We start from the raw sequence: 23,816 nt of genomic DNA on the forward strand, positions 1-23,816 counted from the left end.
AATGCACCAGATTCTGCAAGATCATTTGCACGTGAAGAAACTTTGTTCTCTCTGGGTGCCGCATCAACTGACTGAAGAGCAGATGACACGACGTGTGACTTGGTGCCGGGAGATGTTAAAAAAGTTTGATAAGGGACAATCTCGGTATGTGAACAACATCGTGACAGGTGACGAGACTTGGCTGTACTATTACGATCTGCCGACCAAGGCTCAAAACAAAGTTTGGGTCTTTGATGATGACGACACACCCGTAATTGTCAGAAAATCCCGATCTGTAAAGAAGAAAATGATAGCTGTATTTTTCAAATCGAGTGGAATTGTGGAACGTGTCGTTTTGGACACGCAGAAGACAGTCACAGCTAAGTGGTATACTGAACAATGCCTGCCTAAAGTCATTGGATCTATGAAGAACCTGCGGCCAAAGTCAAGAATGGACACCTGGTACCTCCATCACGATAATGCTCCAGCTCACCACGCCAAAGCCTGCACCAAATATTTGACCACGACAGGACTGAAACTTCTCGAGCACCCTCCCTACAGTCCAGACCTTGCTCCCTGCGACTTTGCACTGTTCCCGCATGTGAAAATGAAGCTAAAAGGGAGGCGGTTTTCCAGTGATGAGGACCTTCTACTGGCTTGGGACAACGAGTGTGCTTTACTCCCTAATGAAACTTGGCAGAACTGGTTTAAAGATTGGTTTCGGAGGATGGAGAGGTGTATTGAATGTAGAGGAAATTACTTTGAAAAAATTAAATAAACAAAGCTGTATTGCAAAACGTTCCTAGTACCCTTTGTAATGTCTTTAAATATTCTGATATGGCCAGAGCTTTTAAACTGCCAGCTCTGGGTTTACACTGGGTTTACACAATAATTAAACTACATTAAAATCGGAGTTTTAAAAAAAAAAAAAATTCTCAGATTCCTGTTATTTTCATTAACGAATTAATTGTCACATTTGATATTCTACATTACAAAATTGCAACTTTTTCATCATACTTGTGTGGTGTGAAGTTAATTAACAATGTCTTTCAGTAAGATGCCAATATCCAGCTAGTTTCCATTAGTGAAATGCCATAAAAAATGTGATTGTGGAAGAACAAAAAAAAGCAGGCATTGTTAGTGAAAATGCACAGAGAGGGGATTTCCCTAATAATGCCTGCTGTTTTTGTTCTTCCACAATCACATTTTTTATGGCATTTCACTAATGGAAACACATTTCTGAACAATGCGCCTGCACAATTAGCACAACTCAGAGGAAGAGGTAGTGACAGCCTCAAATTTTCCATTTTTGATTTCTACAGATGGTAGTAATCAAAATGATTCTAAGCATATCCCACTGCAGCTTCTGTTTTTCGTAATAAAATTTTAAAAAATCATGAAATCAGAAGCAGCTTGCTCTCGATGTCAATGTTAAAAGGGTACAATTTTGGGCATCTTCTGACCAACCTAAGAGCCTATATGATTCCTTGAAAAATCTGTTTGGCACTTAAAGTTGATAATGTCCCTGTTAAGTGCTGAAGGTGGTGAGGCTGCATACCTTCCTGTGAAAGTGGGTGAATTATTTGGTGAAGTTTACTACCACCGCCTAATAAGAAGTACTAAAGGAAAAATAGAATACTTTCAATTGCTGCATGTCACTGTCTTTGAGTAAATGTGTAACTCTACTGGTAGAACAGCAACAACCTCTGATGAGTCTATTTAAATAAAAGATTAGGACATGGCAAGAAAACCATATGAGCACTTTCTGGATTTCCAAATTTGGAAAGTGTAATAAACAGTCATTACAGAGTAGCACTGATACATGTCCAAATCCAGTTTATGATCTACAAAACAGTTTTAAAAGAGACAAATTAATACTGCTTTCAAAGTAATGCCTCCCCAAGAAAAACTGCAAATCAAAAAGAATTGCTGAAGCAAGCTGATAACACTAAAATTGGATTTTTAATCGGCATGTTTCTGCAGCTTGTGCAGACAGTCTGTTCATATTCCTATCTTGTTCACTGGAAACTTGTTCTCAAATTTTTTGTGGACAAGTTTCCAGTATTTCTCAGTATCAGTGGAGTTAAAGAAAGGTTTTTTAAAGCAATTGATGTTTTTGCTATATTAGTTCTGTTGATTTCAATGTGAGAACCTACCAGACTCTTAAGAAATAACTACAGTTCACACCACTGTTGCTCCATGATGGTTACCTTTATAAAGTGCATCTGGTTCTGAAACCTATGTGGTTCCTTGATCACAAACAACTCTTCTCAGTGCACAGGATGATGTTATAAGAGAGCAGTTGACTGAGCCCCACCTCCATTGGTCAATCAGAGAAACTCAGTAACCTATCCTGCTGATACCTAAAGATCAGCTTTCTTGTAATTATATATTGATTTTAAACCCTCGAGTAAAAAAATAAGTAAATAATTTTTTTTTTTAAATTAATTTATATTCTATTGCCAAAGAGAGCATTTATATTTCTCCCCATACTTCTATTTATTGTCTTATCTTTAAATTTTCTTTCTCTGCTAGTTTATATACATAGCTTCTTTACCTTTTTTTTAATGAAATCTCTTTGCATATTTAGTTTTTACTTTAATTAGGACAACTGCTGATATCAGTTATCCTAATTATTTGCTGGACATTTCTTTTCTCTTCAAAGGTGGTACTTGTGCATATTTTACCTCTGATATTTCCTGTCAAAGATTTTAGTAATTTGAAATCTCTTCTTTTGATCTTCTCTGGCTTAAAATCTCTATATCCCATTTTGTCAAATTCATCTGCTGCCCCTATCGTTCTCCCAACTCCACTAATCACTTGAAACTCTGTCTTCCTTTTTTTGAAACTCAACTTTCTCAAGTCCAATTTTCATAATAGTGAATAATTTTCCTAGGGGATTTTAATGTTCACAACTCCAGCTGGCAGCTTCCATTTTCTAGTCACGTGGACTCAGCTAATCAAGATGCTGAACCTTTTGCAATCACTAATGAACTCACACAGGTTCTTCATTTTTCCACCAGAATACCAGACAATCCTAAACACACATACACACCCAAACTATTGATTTTTTTTTCTTGCAAACAAACCTTCAAAGCACATGGTAAAGGTTCATGGTCTCTTCTCCCATGGAGCCCCTCTATCTCTCTCATGGCCGTTCTCAGCCTCGTGGTGTTTGGCTTCCCAAGAACGTGAAACAGGATAATATGTGAGATTTCTATTCTTTCAGATATTTATTTAAAGTATACCCAGTAAAATAAAATAAAATAAAATATTTCCAGAAGCTTTCGGAACTCGTGTCCCTTTCTCAACTGACAGAATTTTTAAATACATTACAAGCAAACTGTGGCACGTTACTCATTCGTCATTGTTGTAGCACGGACGTGTGCTGCCTTGCGCCAGTGATCATCCATCAATAAAACGGTTGTCTCCAGGATTGGATGTATACGCATGCCTTTCTGGCGATTTAATGCCTTAGGGTTGTTCATTATGTTTAGTGACTCTAGCCATAGGCGGTGGCGAAAGTGTCGCGCGTGGTCCACTATCTCAAAGTCGCGCTTGGGGTCAAGATCGTGGTTGGTAGCCCAAAAATGTTCTGCAAGCGCGGACTGGTCAGTTTCGGCAAGCCGGATTGCTCTGTCGTGTTCCGTGAGGCGATCCTGGAGACGTCTCGATGTCTCACCTACGTAGCAACTGTTACAGGCCCTACAGGTGATACGGTACACTACATTGCTGCGTAAGACAGGTGTGACAGGGGTCTTCACACTGGAGACAAGTGAACGTAGGTTCCTACCTGGTAATTGTACACATTTTATGTTGTAACTTCTCAGGATCTTCGAGATACGTCCTGACACTCCTGGATAATACGGAATGTAGGCGGATGATATGCCGACTTGCTTCGGAGGTCTTGGGTTGGAAGTAAGTTCTTGTGCCTGTAACAAGCATCTGTTTAGTACATGGGATGGATAACCGCATCTGGTTAAGTCCGCCTTCACACGGGAGATCTCGTTACGTCTAATTGTGTCGGTGCTGGAATGGCTCCAGGCCCTGGAGAACAGGGTGCGGGCAGTGCTACTGAGATGGCTTGGAGCGTGGCCGGACCCGTAGTTGGTGAATTGACCGCACCACATGGGTTTGCGGTATACTGAGGTCTCTAGATGTGGGCCTACGCGATGCACTAGCACGTCCAGAAACGGGAGCGAACCGTCCACCTCTGATTCTACGGTTCGCTCCCGTTTCTGGACGTGCTAGTGCATCGCGTAGGCCCACATCTAGAGACCTCAGTATACCGCAAACCCATGTGGTGCGGTCAATTCACCAACTACGGGTCCGGCCACGCTCCAAGCCATCTCAGTAGCACTGCCCGCACCCTGTTCTCCAGGGCCTGGAGCCATTCCAGCACCGACACAATTAGACGTAACGAGATCTCCCGTGTGAAGGCGGACTTAACCAGATGCGGTTATCCATCCCATGTACTAAACAGATGCTTGTTACAGGCACAAGAACTTACTTCCAACCCAAGACCTCCGAAGCAAGTCGGCATATCATCCGCCTACATTCCGTATTATCCAGGAGTGTCAGGACGTATCTCGAAGATCCTGAGAAGTTACAACATAAAATGTGTACAATTACCAGGTAGGAACCTACGTTCACTTGTCTCCAGTGTGAAGACCCCTGTCACACCTGTCTTACGCAGCAATGTAGTGTACCGTATCACCTGTAGGGCCTGTAACAGTTGCTACGTAGGTGAGACATCGAGACGTCTCCAGGATCGCCTCACGGAACACGACAGAGCAATCCGGCTTGCCGAAACTGACCAGTCCGCGCTTGCAGAACATTTTTGGGCTACCAACCACGATCTTGACCCCAAGCGCGACTTTGAGATAGTGGACCACGCGCGACACTTTCGCCACCGCCTATGGCTAGAGTCACTAAACATAATGAACAACCCTAAGGCATTAAATCGCCAGAAAGGCATGCGTATACATCCAATCCTGGAGACAACCGTTTTATTGATGGATGATCACTGGCGCAAGGCAGCACACGTCCGTGCTACAACAATGACGAATGAGTAACGTGCCACAGTTTGCTTGTAATGTATTTAAAAATTCTGTCAGTTGAGAAAGGGACACGAGTTCCGAAAGCTTCTGGAAATATTTTATTTTATTTTATTTTACTGGGTATACTTTAAATAAATATCTGTTAAACTATGGACCCCAGTACTCCAGGCCCATTTGTCACTATTTCTATTCTTTCCCTTGGTTGGATTGCTATGTTAAATCTTTTGATGTCAATGTTTGCTTTATGTCAGTGAAATTATTTTCTCTTGTTTGGATGAAAGACTTTATTGCACACTCCAACTTAAAATCTTGTCCTTTCTCTAAATATTGGTTTTTCAAATCGTACTAAAGCTGCTCAAGATAAGAATGTTGCATATTGCATCTGGCTCACATCCAAATCTCCAGGTTCATTTTTTGCTTACACTAAAGCTGACAACAATTATAAAGCAGTTATTAATTAGGCCAAACAGTAATTGAGAATTTTAGTCTCTCATCAAAATTATTGGCTGCAACTTTTGCCCATCTATACTCCCACCATCTCTTAAAACCTGATGGCTCAATTGCTGCTGCAGCAGCTTAAAATAAAGTGAACTTACTATCATCCTACATTTCTTTTAACCTTTGTATTGATGACCTTGGTAAACCACCTCCTACCATTCTCAGGACACTCCACTCTATGCTGCGATAATATGGTCTTCAATCAAAAGGATGTCAGAAGAGTTTGAACAATCTTAATGTTAAGAAAGCCCCAGGTCCCAATGGTATTTTTCCACTAATTCTCAAAATTGTGGGCCGACCGGGCTAGCCGAATGGGTAAAATACCTGCCCGGCAACCCAAAGGTCGCGGGTTCGATTCCCGCCTCGGGCTTGGATCAAAGTACTGCAAAAACCTTGGGAGGTGCAATATGGCCACAGAAGCCGATGCGCCAACAACTACCAAATCAAAAAATCAATCAATCTCAAAATTGTGCTCCTGTTCTCTACCGCCTTTTCACACTTTTTTTGTTCCGCTGGTGTTTTTCTTTCTGTTTGGAAATTTGTTCATATCCATCCAATTCCTAAAAGAATGACAAATCACTTCCATCGAGTTATTTCCTCTTTTTTTCTCTATTTCCTTTTCCCTTTTTTCCCCCTTTTTTTGCCCTATTCCCTTTACCTCTATTCATCTCAAATTAATGGAGAAATCCATTAACTGCCAACTCATAAACTATCTTGAAATCTTCCATCAGATCAATGATCACCATTATGGATTCCATCACTGTCAATCCACTGATGATATACTGACTTATGTTACCTGTCTCTGGGTGAATTCATTGAAAAGGTTTGAAATTCAATCTGTTGCTATCAGTATCTTTAAGACTTTTATCTAACAAGTGCCCATCTTTTACTGATTGTGACTTATGATAACACATTGCATTCCGCCAGTGGTTTCAGAAACTTTTCCATACATAAACTGCTTCAGCTTCTCAAATACCCACCACCAACTGGTGGTGGATATTTTAAGTTCTGATCTCCAGGTAATTCTCCATGGGGCAAAGATAACTAGTTAATGTCAATTCTTCTAAAACTCAATCCTGGCTTATATCTTGCAAAAAAGGAGTCTACAGCTCCTGTGCTTATTTTTGATGACACTCAGATTTCTAAACAAGATCACATATCTATGTTATAAATTACCCTGACTTCTAATCTATCTTGTGCATAAGCACATCACAAATATTGCTTCCTCCGCATCTAAAAACTGGTTTTTCTCTTGCACTCTGTGTTACTTTTCTTCTGAACAACTTCTCCCTCCCAACAAATCTGAAATCTGCCCTATTGTGGAATATTATTTCCACATTTGAGGTGGTGCCCCAAAACCTCTCTCTCAGGCTTCTAGACTCCATTAAAAAGAGGGCAGTCAGATTACTTAATGACCCACCTCTTACTTAGTTCCTCGACCCTCTGTCTCAAAGATGTTCTGTTTCTGCTGCATGCCTTTTCTGTAGATTCTTCCATGGATACTGTTCTTCTGAATTGGCCTTCTGGAATTCCCCCCCCCCCCCTCTCTCTCTCTTCCAAATGAGTCAAAACACGTGTCACAACCAGTCAGATATCCATTACTGTGCAATTTCAAATTCATTAACCAACTTTTCTTCTGGTTCATTTATCCCTTCAACTTCACCTTTCTGGAACAACCTTCCTAAATTTTCCTGAAAATCGTAATCTGCAGAAATTCAAGTCTAAAATCAACAAGTATCTTCTGTCTTTGCACCTTTCAACCTGTGCAGAATACTAAGTACTATAGGTTCTTATACTATTCGTGTTTGGGGTTTTCATTTAAAAAAATAAATTAAATTTGGCATAATCAATAAATTATAAGCAAAGAGTTAGCAAACATGCAACCAATACTAAATGTTCTTGCTTTGTTTTTATGTTCCAACAGGGCAATTTACTTATAGTCTTCAGAAGTGTTCATTGTTGTTTCTCATCTTTCATTATTTTATTGCTAAAATTAAACATGCATATTCTTATAACATATTTATTGAATTATGGAATATTTTACAAAATCATTATGGAATCTTTCCACCATTTCTGTTTATAAGTTAAGGATAGTTACATAACGCCAGAGGACTTTACAAGCCAGACTTGAATTTTGTAGCATAGCCTGGATTCAGATATGCATTGTGCATAATTATGTAATTTACATTGATTATCCAGCTATGGTTAGGCTACTTAATCCATGGATAGGGAACCTGAGAGATCCTCAGTGACAGCTTTTCTGCTCTCCAACCATGCTGCTGCTTTCCTGGCTGTTACTTGCTGTACCTAAAATCAGTCCATGTTTGACATTTATATTTGACCAAGATAAGTGGGTCAAGGAGAAATAGCCATTAATAGCTACATTGTGAGTGTGTTGTTTTTTTTTTTTTTTTTGTTTTTGAAAACTCATAATATGAGAAGATGAAGTTATGGAAAAATGTAAAGTCCTCAAAATAATGATTTACAGAATTAAACACTATTTTACTGCATATGAGAATTTCTGAAAACTGCAACAAATAATGTTGTAGAGATGCTAACTGCGTACCTGCATTCAAGGATAAGGAACCAATTTCAAAATGCCTAATGAATACTAAATAAAAAGAAATTTGGTTTTTTATCCTTGTATGTAGCTGTTTTAATTACAGAATTAAAAGATTACCATCTTAAAAGATGGTAATCTTTTAATTCTGTAATTCATCATTTGATTGACTGTTTATTTTATTTTTTTAATAAATGCAGTCGCTGTAAGCTTATAATCTTTGGAGTAAGTTTCCCCATATTGAGACCTTTAACACAGTAAACTAGCACTACACTACACTACACTTTGGATATGTTATGGATTTAAAGTCAGTTATATGCTACTTTTATTTTATTGTATATCAGATCCACATCCCGAATAAAAACTGAAAGCATCATATTCTCTCCCTTCCTTTCTTCAGGGGAAAGGTGAGTCTCCCATCTGCACTTTTTTTTCTTTTTTTTTTTGTCAACAGTTTAGAGATGGTATTATTAAATAATAGAAAATTGAGGCTTTAATTTTCTTGACCGAAAAAAAAAAAAAAAAATTTTTCCCTTTAATTAAAAAAAATTGAAAAATGATAACTTGTTATTATAAGAATTATTAACTATCCTAAATGGTGTCATTACTAAGTATAAAACAGTGCAACCCTTGACCTAATTTACATGTTATAATTTTGTGTTTGCAATTCTTAATACATTACAGAAAAAATTTAATGATTACTCCTATAGAAAATATTTATTTTAATTTAAAGTATTCTGAAAATGGTACTTTCTTTCAAGGTACTTTCTCCTAGAAAAGATATTGGAATACATCCAGCATTGAAAACTAAGAAAAAGAAGGGGAAAGATGAAGAAAAAGAAATTGACGAGTCACAGACCTTTGAAATGTTAGAAGAAGCTAAAGATCCAGCATCCATTGTAAGCTTTATTTTGATAAATGGAATTTGACAACCAGATCAACCAAATTGTTCTGCATTGGGATCACTCAAGTTCAATTAAATTAATTTAAAATAATGATATACAGCATGCAGTTTTCTACCATATTCATTAAGAGTGTGGAACTTCAAACTGGACAGAATTGCTAAATGTTAGAACTTAACAGAAATATTTGAATATATGATCAAGATGATGAAATAATGCTATTTATATACATCTATGCAAAATTAATATTTTAGCATTTATTTTACTTATATATTATATTCAGTTTAATATGAATTGTGAAGATATGTATTAAATAACATTTAGGATCGGTTAGAAGCTAGCCAGATGTTAGACTCTCCATCAGAACCAACCTTGGTAATTCAGCATAGAACACAGAATTAGAAGAAACTTGCTCTCACCCATTCCTGACTAATGAAATCTCATTTGTGATATCTTTTAGGATGCTGTGGTCATTCACTGCTAACAGTTTCTTGCATGTTTTCCTGCAACATCATATTCACAATCTTATTTGGGTCACTAGTGGTGACCAGATCAAGAATATTTCTACCAGTTTGTATTGTGTGACATGTTGATACAGATAGCAGTCATCACATTGACTCAAAAAATTTTTCTCCCTCTGACTTAATTGTCAGTCAAGTTCATATAGTGACATCATATTCATTACTGTCTTTTGGTAAATCAACACCCCACTCTCAATTTTCCTCTACCACTCTCTTGCACCTTCCTAAAATTGTTCTGAATCAGGATATCATCTTACTGCATTTGGGCAGCTTCATTCTTCCTCCATTCTTCCTTGTTCTTCCTATATACACTGAAATGTCCAAATTGAAATTCAATCTTCTATATAAGATGACACCAATTCTCAGTTAACTCTTGTACAGAGTTCATTTGTATGAAAACTGCAAAAGGTAAATTAAATAATAGTTGTACATCACAAACAAAAAAAGGAAACTATGCTTGTCAGTCTTCAGTTTAGTTACCATTATGTTCAGCACCCTTCCTCCAATGCTGCACTAATGCCTCGATTCCTCAGAAGTCTTATGTTTAGTATTAAAGCTCTTCATGCACTGCCATTTTGAGGCGCCTCCGTAGCCAGGTGGGAAGGAGCAGCAGTGCGTAGCACACGCTTCTTGATTAGACAGGGGTTCGAGCCCGTCACCACCAAATACGGAGGATGTGGAAAGGTCAAGGGAATGACCACCCCATATTCCCGGAGCAATATGGCCTTAGTTGCTAATGCTTCTAAAAACCAAACAACAAAAACAACAACTGCCATTTTGACCTTTCATCTGAAGAGAGGCAATGTACTTTTAGTGAATCTTTTAGCGAACAAAATTGGTAATAATTGCATGAAGCTGTCTCATGAATATGGAGGATGGGGTAGTACTCAAACTTCATCCCCTGCATCTGTAAAACAGCAGTTGGAGATAACCATTATACTCCAGGCACACACTAGGACAATAAACCATGGTTTTTTTTTTTTTTTTTTTTTTTTCAAAATCCTGGCTTTTAATTATTCAGAACATCACAGTATTTGCCACCGTTTCCCCCCTCTCGATATTACAGAAATACCCCGCATTACACTGATAATTGGTACCGAAACTATTTCATGTTATGTGAAACCGTGCTGATTGAGGTATAATTATAATGGTTTTAATTGAATGCGTACCAGCGAAAGTCTATAAACAAATTATAATAAACCTATAAAAAATTTGCACTTGATAGCCAATTAAAAGAATTTGAAATAAAAAAATATGCAAAAATTATATTAATGAAAAAGTAACATCATGAGAGATGAGAAAAAAAGCTTTAAAAAAGGCGGTTGTTTATTTAGGTATTTCAATAATGAAGTCTGGTGAAGTCATCTCTTCTTTTTCTCGGCATACAAGTCTTTGTAGCAGCGAATCCCATCTTGTAAAATTTGCCGTATATTGATGCCATGTTCAACATTCAGATCTCTATTCATGATCGCCTCACAGGCCATGTAACCCCCCCCCCCCCAAAAGCTTTCTCCAATTCTTCTGTTGAAAATTGTTTTGGTGCCACTTCAGAATTGTTTTCCTCTTCTTCATATGCAGTTTGCTCATCAATTTCAAGGAGAGTTGCATCATCAAGTCATTTGCATGTGAGACAGTGCAGTCACGTACGTTGGCAGTGTCCAAATTTTTGAATCCCAAGTCTTTTCCGATCTTCACAATGTCTTCAGCAGTTGTCTGAACTTGCGATTCAAAACTTGTGAAATCATTACTAAATGGGGCAATACATGTTGCCAAACAGAATCCATGTTGCTGGCAGTGATTTCTAGTCAAGATGCAGATAAATTGATCATATTTAAAGAGGTAAAAAATAAATTGTACAATGAAAAGTTTGAAAAGCTGTCACGTCTTCTCGTCAAGATGGAATTAAGAATACTGAACACTGTTGCACATTGCAGCTGACTGCCTGAGGGGTGCTTTTGTCACATGTGCGTGTGAGAACAAGAGAGTTGGCACTGCAGCATATATGTAGCATACGTGTCTAGGCTATTGTATGAGTTTTAATATGTACAGTAAATTTTCAACTTAAACTTAATCGAAAACCATGTTATAGTGAAACCCGTGCTAAGCAAGGTATTGCTGTATTTCAGAATCACTCCTTGATGATTCCAAAGTAACACTTTCTTCAGTCAAGATGAGCCTGTATAACACCACTCTGAACTTGTATGATCCTTTTCTGCTGTGTAATGCCGAACCCAGGATTCATCACTGTTTGTTCTAAGAAGTTTTTTGCTATACCATTCAAAAAGTGCAGAGCACACACAATAAGTCACTGTTCCTTCAGTTCTGGTGTTAAACCCTGAGAAAAATACATTGAGCACTCACTTTTCAAAAGTTCCACTCCTTACTAACAATAGTATGTGCTAAACCAACACTAATCTTTACATAACACCATAAGAGTTTTTTCAATAGTAATGTAGTGGTCAGAGACAGGCTGGGTTAAAAATTCTTACCGGGGAAAACAAATGAATGTATCAAAGCTCAGAGTGTAATATTAAAAATCACACCTGCCTCCGTCCTCTGGCCCACCTGAGTGGGCCAGAGGTCCTTGAGGTTGTCACAGACATTCTCTCAGATATACCAGACAAGCTGTACTTGCAACCTGGGAGTCTAAAACACTGATGGAACTGATATTCGGGTGACATTCAAGTCAAGTGGACCCAATTTCGGTGAAGTCCGGACGGTCTGTGTCAGCCAGATCCTTTGCTTGCACCTTCACGATGGTGGGACTGTTAGTAATCCTGGGTATAACCTCCATGCACAAGTACATGGTGGGTGACCACCCAGGTGTGAACCAACGTAAGTAGGGGTCGAGGTGTGGTGCTCGCACCACATGGAGGAACACCGCCCCTCTATGTTACTAAGCAAAGCCTCCAATAAGCAAAGTGGTGAAATACCACCACTTTGCTTATTGGAGGCTTGAAGTGGTGGAACCCATGTTTAGTCTCTAGATCTAAGTTCCAGTCAACCCTTCCCTATCTCTTCCATCATGCAGTATGATTGATGACTTTGACGTTATGATGAACGTCGTGGCGAGATCCAATATTCCTTACGTTTCGAGGGTACAGCTCTAAAACGGTGTTTGCAGGCCGTCCGCTAGTTAGTACACCGGGCCGAACCTATTGATAACTCTCTACGAGGCTTCTGGATCAGCTAGTGTATAATCTTGCTACCTCTACTCTGCCAGATAGTGACTGGAGGGAGTCCGAGTAGTGTGTATGCGGGGAGCATTGTCAAGGCCACATTATGTCAAGGATCTGGGTATATTCTTACCACGTGTACGCCATATCCAAAAATTTCATTACTTCATACAGCATGTACAACCCACTTTTTCTTACTATTGAATACACGATGAATTGTCAAACTAATAGAGCAAGCTTATCTGCGAAAAGATCTAAACCTCCAAAGCACTTCCTAATTCATTTCACAAATATACATGGTCTCAATTCTAATCTCAACGATGTCCATTTCCACTTGCAGTCTGCCAAACCCATGTACTTTTTCTGACAGAATCTCAGTTATCGGTTGACTCAACTACTGCTCATCTCAGATGCCCAAATTATTTGCTGTGTGATTCCTTTTGCCTCAAAGGTGGTACTTGTGCATATGTCCGTTCTGATATTCCCTGTCAGAGACCTGGCAATTTAGAATCTCCTCTCTTTGATCTTCTCTGGCTTAAAATCTTTCTACCTCATTGTGTCAAATTCATCTGTTGTCTCTACCGTTCTCCCAGCTCCACTAATCACTTGGGGCTCTTTTTCTTCCTCTCTTTGCAACTTGACTTTCTCCAGTCCAACTCTCCTAACAGTGAGGTAATTTTAATGTTCACAACTCCAGCTGGCTTCCGTTTTCTAGTCACACCGACCCAGCAGGTCGAGATGCTGAGGCTTTTGCAATTACTAATGACCTAGCACAGATTGTTCATTTACCTATAAGAATACCGGACAATCCTAATCATACAGCCAATACGCTTGATCTTTTTCTCACAAACAACCCTTCTAAGTACACGGTCGAAGTGAGAGGTCCTTTAGGAACTTCAGATCACAACTTGGTGATTGTCTCTTCTCCAATGGAACCTTTATCTCGTGGCTATTCCCAACCTCGTGTTGTTTGGCATTACAAGAATGCAAAATGGGATGACCTGCAAGATTTCGTTTCTTCTTTTCCTTGGTCGGATTACTGTTTCAAAACTTCTGATGTCAACGTTTGCTCAGATCGTGTCAGTGAAATTATTCTTGCAGGAATGGAATCCTTTATCCCACATTCCACTTTAAAATCTTGTCCTTTATCTAAACCTTGGTTTTCCAATAAATGTGCTAAGGCTCTTCAAGAGAAGAATGTTGCATATCGTAATTGGCTTGTTTCTAATTCTTCAGTTTCATTTTCTGCCTACACCAAAGCTTGCAACAATTGTAAAGCAGTTATTAATCAGTCCAAACTAGAGTTTGAACAGGCTAAGAGTAGAAAACTTGCTTCTTGCCCTAATGGTAGCCGAGAATTCTGGTCTCTTGCCAAAGCTATTGGCTGCAACTTTTGCCCATCTCTGCTCCCCCCCTCTGTCCAAACCAGATGGTTCTGTTGTCACTTCAGCCAAGGATAAAGCTGACCTGCTAGCATCCCATTTTTCTTCCAGCTCATGTATTAATTATCTTGGTAAAACACTTCCCACCATTCCTAACATGCTCCATTCAATGCCTCCTGTGGTCTTCCGTCAAAAGGATGTCAGAAGGATTTTGACGAATCTTGATGCTAAGAAAGCTCCAGGTCCTGATGGTATTTCTCCACTTGTTCTCAAAACCTGTGCTCCTGAACTTACTGCTATTCTTTGTCGCCTTTTTTCCCTTTCTTATTCCAAAGGTGTTTTTCCTTCTGCTTGGAAATTTGCTCATATCCAGCCAGTTCCTAAAAAGGGTGACAAATCCCTCCCATACAATTATCGTCCCATTGCAATTACTTCTACTCTTTCTAACGTAATGGAGAAATCGATTAACTGCCAACTCCTAAACTACCTAGAAACCTTCCGTCTGATCAACGATCGCCAGTATGGATTCCATCAGTGTCGATCCACTGGTGATATTCTGCTTATGTTACCCATTTATGGACTAATTCAATGGAAAGGTTCAGTGAAACACAAGTAGTTCTCTTGACATCTCAAAGGCTTTTGATCGTGTTTGGCATAAAGGTCTTCTAAACCAGCTTCCATCTTATGGTTTGCCAACTGTTTTTAGTAATTGGTTATCCAGTTTTCTCTCTGATCGCTCACTGAGGGTGATGGCAGATGGCTCTCTGTCTTCTAACTTCTCCACTAATGCGGTGTCCCCCAAGGTTCAGTCCTTTCCCCCACTCTTTTCCTCTTGTATATTAATAATGACCTTCTTCCATTGACTGGAAATCCTATCTATAGTTTTGCCAATGATAGCACATTGCATTCCACTTTCCATCTTGAGAAACCTTGTCCTGCTCAATCAACTTCAACTTTTTGAAAATCTGCTACCAGTTCCTTAAATGCCGATCTTCAGGTAATTCTCCAGTGGGGCAAAGACAACTTAGTTGATTTCAACCCTTCTAAAACTCAGTGCCTGGGCTGCTAGCAGCCCTGAAGGGCAAACCTACAGTGTAACATGTAGAAAACACACAAGACAAAGTCACAACACTTGGTGAAGTGTCTACGTACCACAGTGTAACGTTGTATTACATTTTTTGTGTTGAGTGACTGGACATTTAGGACATTTAGTCTGAAAAGAGCCTGACGACTTGTGAACAGCTTGTTTACTTTGAAAAGACTGCTGAAACCATTTAAGATGAAACTATCCAAATGAAAATTTGTTATTGTATAATGTTATTAAACTATAAGTGTTAAAGTAGCAGAAACTGTATCATTATACAGTTTGTACTACCTTTAAATTTTACATTTTTATCCATTTACTCGAGAAATTCATACAGGGAATCATGGGAAATTCATATATCTAAACTCACACCATGAGCTATTGTTCAGTCAGCTTTTTTTAAAGATCTGTAGCACCTTTACAAACAATGTGATTCTTCTTCTAGTGTTATAAGCCAGGGTGGGTCTTAATGTTCTTGACGATTTTCCACCAATAAGCCTTCCCCAGAAGTCAAACTTTTTCTTGTGGTCTTTAAGTTCTCTTCTACGTCATCCATCCATCTTTTCTGTGGTCTCTCTAGTTTTCCATTTCATTACATTCATAGTTCTGCTTCTATCCATTCTCATAACATGTCCCAACCAGGCAAGTCTCTGGCTCTTCACAAATCTGATGATATCTGCACTCTGAATAAGATTGTTAAGTTCCTGATTCATTCTGTTCCTCCTGGATCCATCAACATCTTGTATGATGTCCAAAAACCTTTTGCAACATTCTACACTCGAACATGCCCAACAACTGCTCATCTTTACTCATTAATGTCCAAGCTTCACAACCATATGTCACAACTGGTCTAATGAGGCTTTTGTATATTCTTAATTTTAAATGTCTGCTGAATAATCTGGATTTTAATAGTTTCTCATGTGCATAGAAACATCTGTTTCCACTCAGGATACAGGAACTTAGTTGTTGTTTGTAGGCTTTATGGCATAAGGGCAGCAAAGCAGGACTTAGTAATATTTATTAGTAATTCATAAGTAACAGAGTTGGACTGCAAACATAGGTAAGTAAAATTCTGAACATGCTCAAACGAGAAGCTACTGGTTCTTAAATTTTCAAGGTTATCTGTTGTTCTCCAGACTTTCATATATTTTGCCTTCATTTCATTTATCCTAAGTCCTCTTCTTTGTACTTCACTATCCAGCCTGGCCACTGTTCCTCCAGTGCTCCTTTAGTCTGCTGATAATAACGATATCATCAGCATATGCACAGACCTGCATTGTCTTTGTACCTATGTGTCTGATTACTTCTAATTTTCTGGCAGTTGTCTCCAAAACCAAGTTAAAGAACACAGTAGAGAGTGCATTGCCTTGTCTAATACCAGCATTAATGTTAAAGGGAGTGGTCAGCTCATTGTCAGCCGACCGGGCTAGCCGAGTGGGTAAAGTACCTGCCCGGCAACCCAAAGGTCGCGGGTTCGATTCCCGCCTCAGGCTTGGATCAAAGTACTGCAAAAACCTTGGGAGGTGCAATATGGCCACAGAAGCCGATGCGCCAACAACTACCAAATCAAAAAAAAAAAAAAAAAAAGCTCATTGTCAATTCCCACCACTGCTTTAGGGCCAGCCAACATTGCCCTTATGAGCCTAATAACCTTTGCAGGTATGCCCAAGAGAAGAGATCACTTATCATTTCCTCTCTGTTGAGGCAATCAAAAGCTTGCTTGAAACCTACATATAGGTTAAATAAGAGTATATTGTACTCAAATGCTTTTTCCTGTATCTGCCTCAAAATGAAATTCTGGTCAGCTGTTGAGTGATTGGGTCTGAAATGACACTGATATTTTCCAGTGACTGACTCTGAATATGTTGCCAATCTTTTATAACTCCAACAAAACCATGTAAGAAATACTCAGTAATGTAATACATTTACAGTTAGAACAAAGCAGTTTATAAGTTTTAAAAGCAGTTTTATCCTTCTTGTGAATCGGCTGTATGATTCAGAGCATCCACTCATCCGTGATTTTTCCCTCAGAGCATATTAATAGTATTCTTCTCCATAGTGCAACTCCACCATTCTTCGCAATTTTGCAGTTATTCTGTCAGCTCCTGGTGCTTTAAAGTTCTTTAAGGCCTTAAAATTTCTTTGAAGCTAGGGTCTTCAATGCACGGTTCTACTGTATAGTACATTACTGTATTGTTATTAGTGGAGTGCCTCAGGGTTCAGTGTTGGGCCCATTGTTGTTTTCTATATTTATCAATGATATTAATGAAGGCATATCAGGCTTAAGGTCCAACTTTGCAGGTGATACAAAGGTGCAAGGTGGTTAATGACAGTATGCTACTGCAACAGGATCTAGAAAAGTTAGGTAAATGGGCTGAGAAATGGCAATTGAAGTTTAACTTTGATAAATGAAAAGTACTGCATATGGGTAGCAGTAACTACCCATGTGCATCAATTAAATATTGTACCAACTGTATGGTACAATACTCAGGGTAGTGGAAAATGAAAAAGACTTGGGGTTAATTGTGCAGTCAGATAAGTAGTTCTGTGAGCAATGAACACAGGCTGCCAGGACAGCTCATGGGGTTTTGTCAATGATATATAGGAATTTTGGTAGCAGGGATAAAGAAATGATTATCCCATTGTATAAGGCAATGGTCAGGCCACATCTTCAAGTACTGCATACAGTTCTGGGGGCCTCATTTTAGGAAGCATCTGGAGCTGCTGGAACAAGTACAGAGAAGGGCAATGGGTGAGGGGAAAAAAGGATGATCTTACCAAGAAAGGCTTCAGTTCTGCAATTTGCGGTGAGGTGTCTCCGTAGCCAGGTGGGAAGGAGCAAAAGTGCATAGCACACGCTTCTTGATTAGACCAGGGTTCGAGCCCGTCACCACTAAATACGGAGGATGTGGGAAGGTCAGGGATTGACCACCGCATATCCTCAGAGCAATATGGCCTTAGTTGCTAATGCTCCTAAAAACCAAACAACAACAACAAATTGCGGTGGCTTGGCATCTCAACCAGACACCTCAATCAATCTAATCAAAGAACTTGGCATCTCAATTAAACGCCTAAATCAGATTGCCTTGCAGATGCCTAGCATCTGCAAGGCAATATGATTGAGGTGTTTAAGGCTTTGAATGGTTTGAGCAAGCTAAGTGCTGATGGGATTCTTCCTCTTGCTCAGATTACACACTTGAGGGCACATAAATTCAAACCGGTGAAAGATGGTTGCAGAATACATGTGTGGAAATTTGCCTTTAGTGGATGATTGCTGTAACAAACTTTCATCTGTTGTTGTGGAAGGTGATAGTTTAAATAATTCAAGGGAGAACTAGACAAACTGTTGTAGAAAATGTTCATTTTCTACAACAGTTTAGAAAATGGTGAAATGGGAGTTTTTTTCCTGCTGATGCTGCTTTCTTGCATCATTTTCCACTACTAATGCTAACCGTTGTAACAGAAGAGAGTGTTGCAAAAATTGAGGCATTAATGCTTGCTTTCAACACTGGTCTGACCTTGGGGAAACCTTCGAGACCCAACAGGAAATCAAGCTACAATCTACTGTTGGCTCATCGCACACTTCTCACAACAATTCATATACAGTCAGTCCTCGTATAGCACAATAGTTGTGTTCCTAGAAACCCTCGTGCAATGCAAAATTGTGCAATATAAACAACAGGCCCTGTGGGAAAAATAGGGTTAGGTGCCGACCACCCAAGAATGAACACTTGGGTGGTCGGCACCGGGGTTTTCCCATTACTACCTTACCGGGAAAACCCCGGTGGGCCGAAGGCTGGTGTGATTTTGGCCATAAACCATAGTACGAGGCCACTATAAATTTTCCCGGGTAAGAATTTTTGATCCAGTCCGCCTCTGTTTATTGATATTGCTTTTCTTTTTCTCTCTGAATCTGCAGTGTCGTCACTAGGACGCTTTCTTTTCACACCTTTTAAGTATTTTACTCTTTTTTAGGGAATAAAGCACAATTACAAAATGAGGAGGCACGCTTGATTCACATAAACAAAGCTGCCCGTGTGTAGCAACTGAATAAACAACACCGTAAAGGCAGAGATACACTGTTAACACCTCACAGTTTACTAAAGCACATTTCTAGGGGTTACTACCATAAAACAATAAAAACAATTTCCAGTTGTGTTTCTGCTAGTGGAATCTGTTATAAACTGGTAGTAAACTCGATCTAATTGCATTTGCGTTTATACCGATAGCTGGAATTGTGTTAGTTTTTACGTTGTTATGGTGAAATGTGTTTCCCCTTCACTGATATAAAAAAACAAATACATTTTCAAAATCTTGTCACCATTCCTATCGTGTTCCGTTCAGTTGGGGTGATTCCGCGTTCGACTGCCATTTCTTGTAAACACAAAGCGAATCGTGCATAAGTGAATTCGATTTGTGTTATATAAGATATCATTCCCCTATTTATAAATCGTGTATGATCGAATTCGTGTAATGTAAACACGTGTTATACGAGGACTGACTGTATATGCATCAGTGTTCAACCATGTAAAACTTCAATTATGATAAAAGACCATTGGTCAAATTGTGATATGACCCGAAGAAGCAACATCATCCATTTTTAAAAGCCTTTACACAAACATTCAACACAGGAATGCTGTTTTCAGGACACTAATATTGAGGTTAAACGTCAAATTATTATCCTGATATGCATTTGACACACAGGTGTATGGAGTGAAGAACACATGGGTATGTTCATTACTTTTGGGATAACCTTCATAGAAACATTTTGTAATTAAGATATCTGATATGAAGCTAGAATGTTTGATTGGTGAAATAGTTGAGGATAACAATAACCTGTTGTACAGTTGTCAGCTCCTAAAGTCATGCAAGTTTTGGTTACAGATATGGGTGCTAATGATATTAAATGCAAATGAATTGAGACTTGGTTGAAAAGTGTAGGACCATATTGAAAACATGTTTTGAATTAAGCAAAATGTAACATGTTTGCAATCTCTGCTTGAGGGACACTAGAAATGTCTGATAATATGAATGCTGGAACCATTCATATTATCAATAAAGTAAAAAAACATACTAAAAGGCACATAAAGCCTTACATCATTAATTGGAATGATAGCAGCTTCTAAATAAATCACATTTTAAATAAACCAGTATCACAATAATGAGCTATACTATATAATGTCAGAATACAGAATCAGAAAGGCTCTAAAGAAGTGTGCAGAACATGGCTGATTAGTTTTGTATACCTGTCAAAATGCAATGTGTAGATTAAAAATTTAGAGTGGTGGATGGCTGTTAGCAGGATAAGTAGGTTAGTTTCAAGCTGAGGAAGCTAGAGCTTAGTGTTTTGAGAATAGTAATTTTGTGTTCGTGCTAACAACTGCCAGGGCAGCTGTTTCAAAGCTTACTGGATTCTGATGATTATCCAGTTCTATGGGGTTAAGAGTAACATCTTTTTAAAATGGAAGTTTTACTTCCATACACAGCCTAACCATTCACTTAGACAAAATACATCCTTCACAGTTAAGTTGAGCAAGCATCTGCCACTAGATACTCCACCACCTTAAAAACAAAGCCTAATCACTGTGTGTCGACGTCATCATAAATGGGGCCATAAGAAGTACATAAAGCTACATTGCTGCATAGAATTGAGAGAAGTGAAAGTAAGAGTTGAATGTAAATCTCCTCTGTTTTCTGTGCATAATGGCAAACAAATTTATGTTGCAAGAGACAATACAAAAAAAATAATAATAAATAAAAAAAAATTACGGATTTGATATTTAAGTGTAATAATTTTGAAATAACACACACGTATAAGTTATAAATCCAGTTTAATGTAAAAATACAAATATATACTAACAGGCAGTAGTTTTCGAGACTGGCGTGTCTCTTCATCAACTGAAATTCAATTACAATATACAACGGATAAGTGCAATGAGCTGGGTGAGGCACGTTAATCATGTGCCATTGTTGTTGCATGGATGTGCCCTGCTTTTACTCCACTGATCATCTAGCATTAAAACAGTTGTCTCTAGGATGGGTTGTAGACGTATGCCTCTGTGGCGGTTTATTGCCTTTGGATTGTTTAATATGTTAAGTGACTCTAGCCATAGGCGGTGGCGAAAGTGTCGTGAGTGGTCTACTACTTCAAAGTCACGTTTGGGATCAAGATCGTGGTTGGTGGCCCAAAAATGTTCCGCGACTGCGGACTGGTCAGTTTCGGCAAGCCAGATTGCTCTCTGTCATGTTCCGTAAAGCGATCTTGGAGACGCCTTGATGTTTCTCCTATGTAGCAACTGTCACAGTCTCTACAGGTGATGCGATATACTACATTGCTGCGCAAGACAGGTGTGACAGGGATCTTCACACTGGTGAAAAGTGAACGTAGGTTCCTGCAGGGTAACTGCACGCATTTGATGTTGTAATTTCTAAGGACCTTCGAGATCCACCCTGACACACCTGGATAATAGGGAATGTAGGCAGACGATATACCGTCTTGGTTCGGTGGTCTTGGGTGGGATGCGAGTTCTTGTGCCTGTAATAGGCATCTGCCTAGCACATGGGATGGGTAACCACATTTGGTTAGGTCTGCCTTCACATGGGAGATCTCGTTACGCCTAATTGTATCAGTCCTGGAATGGCTCCAAGCCCTGGAGAATAGGGTGCATGGCTGGATCTGTAGTTAATGAATTGACCGCACCACATAGGTTTGCGGTATACTGAAGTCTCTAGATGTGGGCCTACGTGATGCACTAGGACATCCAGGAACGGGAGCGCATCGTTGACCTCTAACTCTGTGGTGAACTTGATGAAATTAGATAAGGAGTTGAGTTGAGGTATTCCAGTAGTGCCATTTCAGAGCCACGTGGTATTACGGTAAAAATATCATCAACGTATCTACACCATGTTGTAATAGGTGTAGGTGGGTTCCAGTGTATCCACTCCTTCAGATCTTCCATGGCGATGTTGGCTGCTATGGAACTAACAGGGCACCCATAGCAGTGCCATGTACCTGCTGATAGACTGAATCCTCAAAAGTGAAGATGCTGCTTGATAAGCATATATTGAGGCAGTGCACAGCCTGTTGGACGGGAATTGAAGTGAATAAAAAAATCACATCAAATGATGCCATGACAGTGTTGTCAGGGATTGACAGGTCCTTAATGAGGTGGATGAATTCACTGCTATTTTTAACGGTGAAGTATTTCCTACAAGAGGTGAGAGGAGGCGCGCGATATGCTTTGACAGTTCGTACGTTGGGGCACTGCAGCACGACACTATTGGTCTGAGGGGAATACCCAGTTTGTGGATCTTTGGTAATCCATAGAATTGCGGTAGTTATTACAAAACAATTGTAATAATTTTTTTTTTTTAACCATAAAATTCTGAAAAAATTAAGACACCACATTTTATAGTTAATTATTTTATTCCATTTTGAATGTTTTACATGTAATTTGTAATTCAACTAATGTGTACATTTATTCATTAAATCTAATAATTTGATTACTATAGTTGAACAGAAATTATTTTACTTTAAATTTAGCCTTTTTTTCAATGTTTGGAGTTTACGTTTATGTGTTGCTTTTAATACATTAAAATCATTACATCTTTTTTCTTTTTACAATAATTGTTGAGAAAAATATTGATAATGGTATTAATTAGCAAATTTAAAATTATTTCTCCAAACCCACGGTAATTTTTTTTCATGGATAAAATATAAATGACGTCTTTATAATTTAACAATAAGCTTTGAATCATGAATCATAGGCAATTGTAGCTGCGTCAGTATTCTACTATCAAAAGAATTTCCCAGTACGCTTCCACCTTTGCAATCAGTATAATTAGGTTTCAGATGAATCAATAATTAAACTAATTTTGCATTCTAAAGAAATGGAAGGTGCTAGCTGAAATATTAAATATGAAAATATCAGTTATGTTTTTTAAATAACTTGCCAGCATTCAGGTACTGTATATCTATTCAGGCACTCTGCTAGTTGTGCAAACATAAGAAATTCTCGAGCTTTCTTATAATCATATTTACTTTTAATACTATTTTCCAGGATGAAAAGTGTTAGAATAGGAACATTTGAACATTGGGATGATGAATGGAAAGAGTAGAGAGATAGTGGATTTGATGCAAAGAAGAGTGAAGATTCTATTCCTACAAAAGACAAGGTGGAAAGAAAATAAAGCAAAAGAGCTCAGTGAAGGGTACAAGTTGTTCTTTAGGGGAGTGCATGAGAGAGGAAGAAATGGAGTAGTTATTGTAGTTGATAAGGAGTTAAAAGATGGAGTGTGGGAGGTTAACAGAAGGAGTGATAGGATTATGAGCATTAAACTGGAAGTGGGTGGACACTTGACCATAATAGTATGTGCATATGTCCGGCAAGTAGGATGCAGGGAAGAAGAAAAGGACAGTTTTTGGATGGAAAGGAATCAAGTGGTCATGGCAATACCTGAGAAAGAGAGGTTGATTGTTGGGGGAAATTTAAATGGACATTTAGGAAGAAAGAAGAGTGTATGGAAGATGGAGTATTGGGGAAGGATAGTAGAACATGCAGTGGCATTCGACCTGGCAATAGTTAACACTTACTTCAAAAAGAAAGAAAGCTATCTGATAACATACAAGAGTGGGGAAAGGACAAGCTAGATTG

The 23,816-nt window shown here is 38.8% G+C and overlaps 1 protein-coding gene across 5 annotated transcripts in view; it reads left to right on the plus strand.

Moving 5' to 3' along the window:
- Positions 1–23,816, plus strand: part of Kdm5 (Lysine demethylase 5) — a 589,167-nt gene that overhangs the window by 398,610 nt on the left and 166,741 nt on the right. For all 5 annotated transcript variants that reach the window (XM_090384917.1, XM_090384920.1, XM_090384918.1 and 2 more), the window contains one exon: positions 8,859–8,996. In XM_090384917.1, coding sequence (XP_090241043.1) covers positions 8,859–8,996 — 138 coding nt within the window. The remainder of the gene's footprint in view (positions 1–8,858; positions 8,997–23,816) is intronic.

This window comes from Mastigoproctus giganteus, chromosome 11, assembly GCF_048544385.1.
Source record: "Mastigoproctus giganteus isolate SK-2022 chromosome 11, ASM4854438v1, whole genome shotgun sequence".
NCBI lineage: Eukaryota > Metazoa > Arthropoda > Arachnida > Uropygi > Thelyphonidae > Mastigoproctus > Mastigoproctus giganteus.